General features: G+C 41.6%; 1 protein-coding gene across 1 annotated transcript; it reads left to right on the top strand.

The window, feature by feature from the left end:
- Positions 1-968: 968 nt before the first annotated feature.
- On the top strand, positions 969-8447 carry qsox2 (quiescin Q6 sulfhydryl oxidase 2). Its single transcript, XM_030791776.1, has 12 exons — positions 969-1203; positions 3674-3774; positions 3952-4000; positions 4202-4307; positions 4564-4654; positions 4862-5007; positions 5515-5658; positions 5776-5905; positions 6013-6135; positions 6616-6766; positions 7246-7434; positions 7939-8447. The coding sequence occupies exons 1-12, from the start codon at positions 969-971 to the stop codon at positions 8445-8447; spliced, it is 1974 nt and encodes a 657-aa protein (XP_030647636.1).
- Positions 8448-9865: the final 1418 nt, after the last annotated feature.

Below are 9865 nucleotides of genomic sequence, written 5' to 3' on the forward strand. Positions count from 1 at the left end.
ACAGTGGGTAGACTACACTTCTGACCAGTACACTGTGAAAGTGCGTGTGGCCGAACAGATTTTCAACCTGCTCTTAGAGGACACGATCTCAGTTCTCAACCATTCTCATTTATCCACAGTGAAATGATTAAACTTATGGTTTCAGACTCTTTTAGGATGAGCAAAAATCATATTCCTAATACTAAAATAATTAATAATCCGAAGTCATAAATGTGATATTTTCATTGACTTAAAGTGGGCTTTAGAAATCAAGCAATTTTTGTTTTTTTCTTTTAACATGTGTAAGTGCTACATGACAGTGTGCACCGAGCGTTATGCATTAAAGTTAAACAGGTAAAAGGTATTCTTTAAAAATGGATATGCTTCTCTTCTTTCGTATGGACATTCTAATTCTTATTATTAGTTACTATTTATCATTAGTATATAGAGGATTATTTGATAAATATAATAAAAATAGCAACTGCATCATTGTGGGCTATTTAAATTTATGAAAAAGAATTTGCACAGCTTTAGAGCTTTGCTTTCAATTCGCAAGATCTTATTCACACATTCAAGACACAGCTCAGAAATTGTAGAAATCATAGAAATGTTTGAACTTAAATAATATCCTAGCAGAGCAAAGCAGTGTAGTGGTTTCCAGTAAAACAGATAAGGGCTTAGAAGTGGCTTTATAATCTTTTATCTGCAAGTGTATTGCTGATAAAGTAGTTGGTATTAGTGAATCATTCACAAGAAGCGGTGTCAAAACATAAGGCCCTGCGTTGGTCCTGCGCAGAATGTATGCCGGGCTATGCGCTGTGACAGCGCATTTCTGATGTCATTGAAGAGACGATGTTACGTTCATACAAAACGTAGTCCCCGTGCCAAAGAGAGTAGTCTCACTGATTGTAACAAGCTAATGGTGATGCTCTCGTCTTCCTTCTGGCTATTTGGCTACTCTGTGTTCTGACATCCGTTCACCGTTTCAAATGGCTGTCGTATTGTGGCTGAAGATCACCATTTTAATATCTGTATTATTAAACGTGGTACATACCGCTCGCTTGTATACGGAGGAGGATCCCGTAGTTATTCTAACCAGCGATACTCTGAAACAAACCTTGCACAACTCTCCAACAGCCTGGCTGGTTCAGTTTTACTCATCGTGGTGTGGACACTGTATCCAGTATTCCCCAACATGGAAAGCGCTGGCGGGGGATGTGAAAGGTTGGTTTCTTTTGCGGCCAGTATTTGCTTTTCCATTAAAACGAAATGTAACCATACGGTAGCTTAGTTAGCAACGCAGCTAGCCAGCCATCACTTCATTTCTTGCCGCACGTAGACTGTCAGCTACGATATAGCTTCTAATTTAGTTATTTAGAAGAGTAAATGGAAATGGAACCCTTAGCTGTAATATGGGTGCCTTGTAATTTCACCAATTTCACTGTAGTTTCTGGTGAGGCTAAATGTGTGTTAACATTCGCCACAGTCTTACGGTTAATAGTTAATTTGGACAAGTTCCCTCTGTTGAGTGTAGCGACTTAGAGAAACACAATTGCTATCTTTTGCGCTGTTTTAACACCTGCTGATACACACGTCAGTCAGTATTACCGATAAGCTGGAATTTGTTGATACACCTGTTTGGAAAGGGGCGGGTGTGTACACTTTCAATGTTTATTTGATGTTGCTCTCTTTCTTTAAGGCAAACAGCAGTAACTTCATCTCCACCTTAGAAACTCCCAGTATGAAATTCTTATTAGTCATCTCTGTTGATTTAAGCGAGTTTGTGTGCTGTAACTTAAAAACTAAATCTGCATAATGAGATGCTAAAAATATTCTCCATGTCATTACAGTCTCAGGGAGATGATTATTTTTACAAGCTCTTTGCTCCTGTAAGCACCTTTGTCAGCTTTGGGGTCATTTAATCATGGAGGAAGTTAACAACAAAAACTGGATTTTTGAGAGTGCACGGTGATTAGGGAAAATGTCACTGTTTAAGATGACAGTAAGATCAAAGAGGGAACTATCTAAGCTACAAGGAAGTTGGATGGATTGTCAGTTTGACGGAAGTCAGACCTAACCCTGGGAGGTGAATGTCGTAGACTCCTTGAGGATTTTAGACTATGCTGTCTTCAATGAATATTATTCTAGGTACACGTATGCCAGCAAAGAGCAGCGAGTATCCATGGAAACAGATGCGGACTGAACTGACCTGAGCGCAGGGCTCTCACGGTCTGCTAACGGTCTCTTTAGGCGGTTTACTTAGCGATTACTGAATTGATAGTCCAGAGCAGAATCCCGTAAGCAGCTACAGTCGCTTCAAGGAGAAATCCGACCCCTTGCACTGTAAGGTTGTTGCCTCTGATGGTAAATAATTGGATTAACGTTCAGACCCCCAGTGCTCCTGAGGCTGGACCTGTTTCACTGCCACTGGGCTCTAATCACTGCTTAATTCAGGTTAGGCTGTACAGATTTCCTTTCAGCAGTTGAGCATATTTGATTTTTGAAAAATGCTGTCGTGTATTGTGGCACAAAAAAACAAGCCACAAAACGATACTTTATTTATCATAGCCTGAAGTAGAATGGTAAAGTGCTCTCGTAACCCACTGTGGACTGCATAATGATGTGTGAGCACATAGGAGATTTCCAGGGTGAAATGGGTCTTATTGTCAATGCATTTTTCATCACACATTATTTCAGAAACGCATTCTGTAATTTACCACTCGGCGTAAACAAAGAACTTTTTTTTTTACCAACCATTCACAATTTGGTACATTCGACGTAATATTCCGAAAATGCCATGCTCTGTAATTCACTCCCCCTTTGGAGTGAAGACATCTGAGAGAAGGCACAAGCGGCATTGGTGTCTCTGTGAGTCAGAGTCTAGCCAAGTGTTCCTTCGATGGGCGTTTTTTTCTTTTTTTTTTTCCCCATTCTCTTTTGATGAAACACAAGCTGTTGGTGTTGTTGGCTCGTGAGCGGCCGCCCGCCAGCTGTTACCCACACAATGAGGGGTCAGATTGGCCCATTGTCCCCAGTTGACCCCCTGCCTGCATACCCCCACACAACCCCAAAACACACTAAGAATTCTCAGACAGGTGGAGAATAGCATCTAAGGGTGCGGGGGGGGGGTAGGAATTCTAGAGGACTGGCGATGCCTCCAGGCTTTCCCCCCCCCCCCCCCCCCTTCTCCTCCAAACCTAACATTGAGCATCCAAGCCCCTCCCTGTCGCTGTTCACCACACGCTCCATCTGTCCCATAGTTCCCTTCAAGTTGTGGTTATCGCTGTTGATGTTTGTTTGGTGTACATTTCATTTTATGTTAAATTTAGCCCCCCTATTACTCTGGAAATCAACAGAGACCGAACAAAAGTTTTCAAATAACAGGGGAACCTCGCGACAGGAATGCTTTGACCTTATATTTGAACTGCAGGCATCCACTGACTAGACTATGATTAACTTTTATGATTTTTTTTTTTTTTTTTTTTTTTTTTTTTTACTTTCAGCATTTGAGAGGCAGCTAACTGTTTGTGTGCAGTAAGGTTAGAATGTGTGTGTGTTTTTTTTTTTCTTTTACATGTGGTTAGAGATTAAGTTAGGCCATTCAGAGCTGGCCTTTAGATGGGAGAGAGGAGACATTTATTTGATTGATGTGTCTGATGTGTGTCTGAAGTAACTACAATGTTCTCTACCCCAGACTGGGAACACGCCATTCGCATTGGTGTTCTGGACTGCGCCAATGAAAAGAACTACGACATATGTAAGGAGTTTGGCATCCACTTCTACCCCACCTTCCGGGTACGTTCCACGCCAGTTTTCTTTGATTTTACATTTTTCGAAAGAATCTACTCAAGTGTTTAAGGGGAAGGAAAGGGTGTTACATTTTACTCTTGTCGTTTAGTTCTCTTTTTTTTTTTTATTTCACTTTTCACTGAAAAACCTTCTGTTTTGTTTGCTTTTTCTTTTATTCCTCAGTATTTCAAGGCCCATGGCAACACATTGGATTTTGGAAAAACATACAGAGGTAAGACTGGGTTGGTCTGAAACGTTTCCTTAATTAGGAAATGAGGAGAGCAGATCTATATGTTTAAAAGTCATCGTGCTAACACGAATCCGCAGGTATTCACGCATACCAAGAGATACATAGAGGAAAATGACAGGCATGGTACACACATCTGATATAAGCAGTTATGCATATATGTGCGTGTGTGTGCATGTTCCTAAGGTGCTGACAGGGAACTGCAGACTGTGAGACAGCTGATGGTAAATTTCCTGCAGAACCACACAAGACAGGACTGGCCTGCTGGTTGCCCCCCTCTTCAGCCCTTCAGGTTGGTCCATGCTCTGAACGCTCTAAGAGAACATTCCAGAAGATACTGGGGGCTCACTTCCATTAGAATATGTTCTGCTCTTCAGCGCGTTACTCTGTTTTCTGTCGCCGGGCCACTGATGCTTGATGGGCGCGTGTTGTTTTTTTTTTTGTTTTTTTGGTTTTTTTAAGACTTTTTTGATGTCTTTTTCTCATGATCGTTTATTAAAGAATTCAAATGCTCAAATGGTTTGCAATCCTTTCGTTTCCATCCGCAGTTCAGAAGACGTCCTCTCTTTCATGGGAAAGAAATCAGAACATTACACTGCAGTGATTGTAGAAGATGAAGGATCCTACGTGGGAAGAGAGGTACTTAATTACAGTGGTGTTACTTTTCAGATGTTTAAAGGCACAAGAACGTACCAGTTAAAAAAAAGACCAAGCTACCTGTTAAAGTGAAGAACATACTGCATCATAGCTCATTTATAGACACTGCATGCTCAATTCATTAGTAATATGGCTTAATAAATGTCCTGTAATGTGAGTTACAGTGGTTGAATCGTGGTCTTAATGCAGGTAATATTGGACCTGATGCCTTACGATGGTGTGACTGTGAAAAGAACATTAAGCTCAGACAAACTCCTCATGCAGAAACTGGGGATAAGCTCTGTCCCTTCAGCGTACCTCTTTTACCCCAATGGGACTCATGCAGTCATGGACGTGTGAGTAGATCAATGCCGTTCGGTAAACTGCATCAAAGCGGGATTTGTGTTATCATTACAACGGTGTTATTAACATGTTATTGTCATGTTGAGGCTGATCTTGGTAAGACAATCAAATTAAATTTCAAAGAGCCAGATTCTTAGCGATCTGTAGATGTAAACCTCTGAAATTCACATCACAAGCTTTTACTGAGGTAAAATAGGCTTGCGTTATCTCTGCGTAAGACTGTTTTGGTTACAACAGAACACGCGAATAGTTCATTCAGAGACATCACTAAGAAGTTATCAGGGGAAAGCTGCTACGGTCTCAGATCCAAGAAGTTTAAGAGATTTGAATGCAGATCACAGATCTCCAACCCCTGACACCTGTTTGCATTTAACTTGGTGTAACTCTTGATGATGGAAAGTCTTGGAGGAATTGTCAACTACATTGTAAGGCAGCACTACGTTTCTCATCTTAATAAATCTCAATTAAAACGATCCGGTCGCTTCTTCTTGGTCTCGCAGACGAAAACGACTGCGATTTTTCTTCTCCTCTTTCCTGAAACTTCTCCCCGGGGTGCATCGAAAACATTCCGGGTCTGCCCAGGAGAGAGAGCATGCGGTCAACAAGGGACAAAGTGCCGTCAAAGAATGGAAAGAGTTTGACAAGTAAGTTTCACTTTTGTGATGGTGCAGTCTTTACTTGGCCCCCATAACTGCTGCTCAATGTTCCATTCATATATTTTAAATTCTTTTTTTTTTTTTTTTTTCCTTTTTTTTTGACAGGTCTAAAGTTTACATGGCGGACCTGGAGTCGGGTTTGCATTATCTCTTAAGAGTGGAGCTTGCCACACACAAGACTCTTGAAGGGGAGGAGCTTAAAACATTTAAGGACTTTGTCACCGTGGTAGCCAAGGTGGCGTTCGCTTACCTTCACATGTAGTGACATGTACTGACTCTGTTCTGTCCCGAAATTTGTTGGTCTATGTTGTATTTCACGTCTGTCTTGTCTTTCGATCCCAGCTCTTCCCTGGGCGTCAGGCCGTTGTGAAGCTTCTGGAAACTCTTCTGGAATGGTTGGTCAGTTTACCACTGGGGAAGATCCCCTATGATGCAGTCCTGGATCTGGTGAACAACAACATGAGGGTAAGATTTTCTCTGTTTCGTTTGTACTGGACAACCGGACACTTCTATAAAACAGTCCCCAACCCGGTCCCCAAAAAACCATCCCTCTGCTATAGTGTTATTCAGTTCTTGTCGAACATGCCTGATTCAACCAATCAGATTCATGCCTGAGACAGAAATATGTGGAGCACGGGAGGACCATAGGGATCGAGTTGAGAAACACAGCTGTAGAACATTTGTGGAAGAATTGTGAAAGCCTGAAGTAGTAGTTCTCTTGTTCCACCAGAGGGTGCTCACGGTATAAATCCCATGTTTGCCTGACATAAGGAAGCAACAAACAAACAATATGGATTTTCATGAAATGGTCACCTTGTGTACATTCTGCTGGTGGTACATACAATCTAACATCACCAACGGTAGAACACTGTGGATTTATAACAGTGTCTCATCAATTTCTAAATGGGATTTTGTTCCCCCCCTTTTTTTTCCCGTTTGGATCAGATTTCCGGCCTGTATTTGAGTGACACTGTCCAGTGGGTTGGTTGCCAGGGCAGCAGCGAAGCTTTAAGAGGTTATCCCTGCTCCCTCTGGACGCTTTTTCATGTTCTGACAGTCCAAGCCGCTCAGCAACCCGACGCCTTGGCCAATACAGGTAAACACAGCCGTCCGTAACAGATTGAATTGTCAAGCTTGTTTCGGGCCTAAACTGTTTATGCAAATTTCTTTAAGATGGATTGCAAGAACAAAACTTTTGAATTTACAAAAAGTTGTTTTTTTTTGTTCTGTCTGAGAGGTTTCCATTTCCTTTTTTTCTCTCTCTCTTTCTCTCGAAATTGCCCGAGAGTACCTGACATGGGTTGTAAAACCGCTTTGTAAGGAGTGGAGATGCACTTATTGATTTCCATCTCCATTCCCCACGACCTAAACCGGTCTATCAGGCCTGTACGAAGGAAGGGAAAACATCTCATTTTCTCTGCTTTCCCATGTTCCATTTCTTCTGTATTAGTCTTTTAGGCCCATCTCTGGAGACCATTACTTCATTTTGTAACCAAATTTTTTCCTCTCTCCCTGAATTCCACACACACTCACACACACACGCACGCACGCACGCACACACACACGTTCATACAGGTCTGGAAGATAATCCTTTGGCGGTGCTTCAGACCATGCGACGGTACATTGGGACGTTCTTCGGCTGTCAGGAGTGTGGGAAGCACTTTGAGGACATGGCTAAGGAGTCTCTACACCTGGTTAAGAGCCTGGATGAGGCAGTGCTGTGGCTTTGGAGGAAACACAATCAGGTTAATGCACGACTGGCAGGTAGGTGATGACTCGTACCTGCATCTGTTATTCTATGAGGTGTCGTGATAGCTGTATTACACTTTATCTGTCTGTCTTACACCCTCTTATGTCGTGTTTTTGTTTGTTTGTTTGTTTGTTTGGGGAGGGAGGCATGGGTGGGTTTATTTGTTGGAAATATTTAAATCATTATACTGCTGTGTCAACACACACTTGTGCACTTGTTAAAAAACACGTATGTGTAGATTCCACTTGCCGTAGCTTGTTATTTGTTTGTTCCTTGAGTGTAAACACTTGTTCTTCTAGTTTGGACAAGCATCAGAAACGTTTTCTCATGTTTGCATTTGTATTTTCAAATCACTGTATTCATAGTATAATTTCTAATTTTCTATTAAATGTCTTGTTCATTATCATTATTATTATTATTTATATATGTATAATAGGGTTTTGACATGACATACATATCTTTCTATCTCTCTATCCATCCATTCAACCATCTTTCTTTCTCTCTGTTTCTCTCTGAAGGGTCAATGAGTGAAGACCCACTCTTCCCAAAGACTCAGTGGCCGACCCCTGACCTTTGCCCTTCTTGTCACGAGGAGAATGAAGGTCTCCACGTGTGGAACGAAGCCATGGTCCTGACTTTCCTCAAGCAGCACTACGGAGCTACCAACATCTCGCCGAAATACACCAGCAGCAACCGCCCCGAGCCGCAAGCCAACGCGGGGAACCAAGCGCCCGTGCCGCCGTTCGACGACGGGCCTCGACCCGAGGACCCCGCGGACGAGCTGCCCAAAGACCCGCACAAACCTCCGAGGAAGTCCGAGGAGAACAGCCCAGGCGAAGGGGGCACCGGCGTACATAAGGAGCTGAGAACTGGGGTCACTTTCCTGGGCTTGGGTTTCTCCAGCGTGGACATGAGCTTGTGTGTGCTGCTTTATGTCTCCTCCTGCGTGTTTCTCATGCTCATGTTCTTCTTCTTCCGCGTCCGCTCCAAGAGGTGGAAGATTAAGACCTACAAACCCTACGTATAACTATTGTTGGAACGCTCTGCAGCGAGAACTGAATGTGATCTATGGAACCTCTGTAAGAAAGTTGAAGGAGAATTTAATTTATTTATGTAATTTTTTTTTAAATTTTTTTGTGTAATTTGCTGTGAAAAAAAAAAGTAACTTCAAATTGGGGGGGGGACTTTAGATGAGTGCTTTGATGATTCTTTAGCTGAAGTCTCAGGTGTTGTCGCAAAGTCCAAGACTTACATCATGAGTATTTTGTGTGCTCCTTAATCGAGGAAAGCGCCAGTACAAGTGAAAACGAGAATTATTTTATAAATCTGAAGAAAGAAAAACAGTTAAACTACTTTAGTCAAAAAACCTATATTTTTATGGAAATACAAAATCGCTTGATAATTTCTTACACGTTTTTTGATGACACGCAAAATTTAGTAGCTGTCAAGCTGTCCCCGTCCGTCAGCTTCAGTTACCTTGGCAGTATTCATAAGTCACTTTGAAACAGAAAAGAAATTAGCATGGATTGTCATAAATTCATGCATTCAAGGACAGCCCTCGACACCACCACCTCAGCATTGTGAGTTTTTTCACTGCCAAGAAGGCAACCTGAAGAGCCTTCCTCCATTTTACTCAGTCACTTTCAATTTCCAATGCTCAATTTCCAATGAGGGATTCTGATTGGTCTGTTGAATTCTGGGCGGCTTGGCTGAGTGTCACTGAATCTGTCTCGGTCTGGAGTTGAAATCCGAAGGCGTACATGAAAAAGACGTGATGTGGGTTTGCCTCTCACAAACGAGTTTCCATTAGCGTCGGAATATGAACGGTTTCAATCACCTGAGCAGGTGATTACCTGTTAACAACTTAATTCATAACAGTTTTATCTGTGACTTTGTAATCAGTTTACCAGAGTTGTATTATTGACCCAGTCAAAATCAGTGACTCCATTTAGTATTATGTGATGCAATCAGCCTTCTTGTTTGCTGATAACAAAGTGAAATTATTCAAGACACCTTTTGAGGTCAAAGGCTATCCTAGACTTATATTTCTTTTTTTTAAGTTCCAGGTAATATTTGATTTTAGTTTACTTGTTTAAGCCATTGCTCAGTTGGCCAATGAACAGTATACAGTAAATAGTAATAATCAAGAAATGGTTAATGTGAGTGTGCAGACATACATTTTAATGATTGTGGCCATGCTGTTTTAGGGGAAATTTTTAGTTTTGTTTTTGTTTTCAGACACTGGTCAGCACTCCAGGATTTGCCTTTTTTGTTGTTGTTTAGTTTTGTATTATGTATAAATTATCTTTTTCAGGGATAGAGAAAGAATGGCAGGAATTTGAACGTTGTGATTACGTTTTGAGGGCCGTTTATAAATGTTTTAAGCAAGACACTAATGTTTGAAATGGACCTCTTTTTTTCCTTTTTTTTTCCCCCAACTATTTG

The sequence above is a fragment of the Chanos chanos genome, chromosome 14 (genome assembly GCF_902362185.1).
Source record: "Chanos chanos chromosome 14, fChaCha1.1, whole genome shotgun sequence".
In the NCBI taxonomy this organism is placed as follows: Eukaryota; Metazoa; Chordata; class Actinopteri; order Gonorynchiformes; family Chanidae; genus Chanos; species Chanos chanos.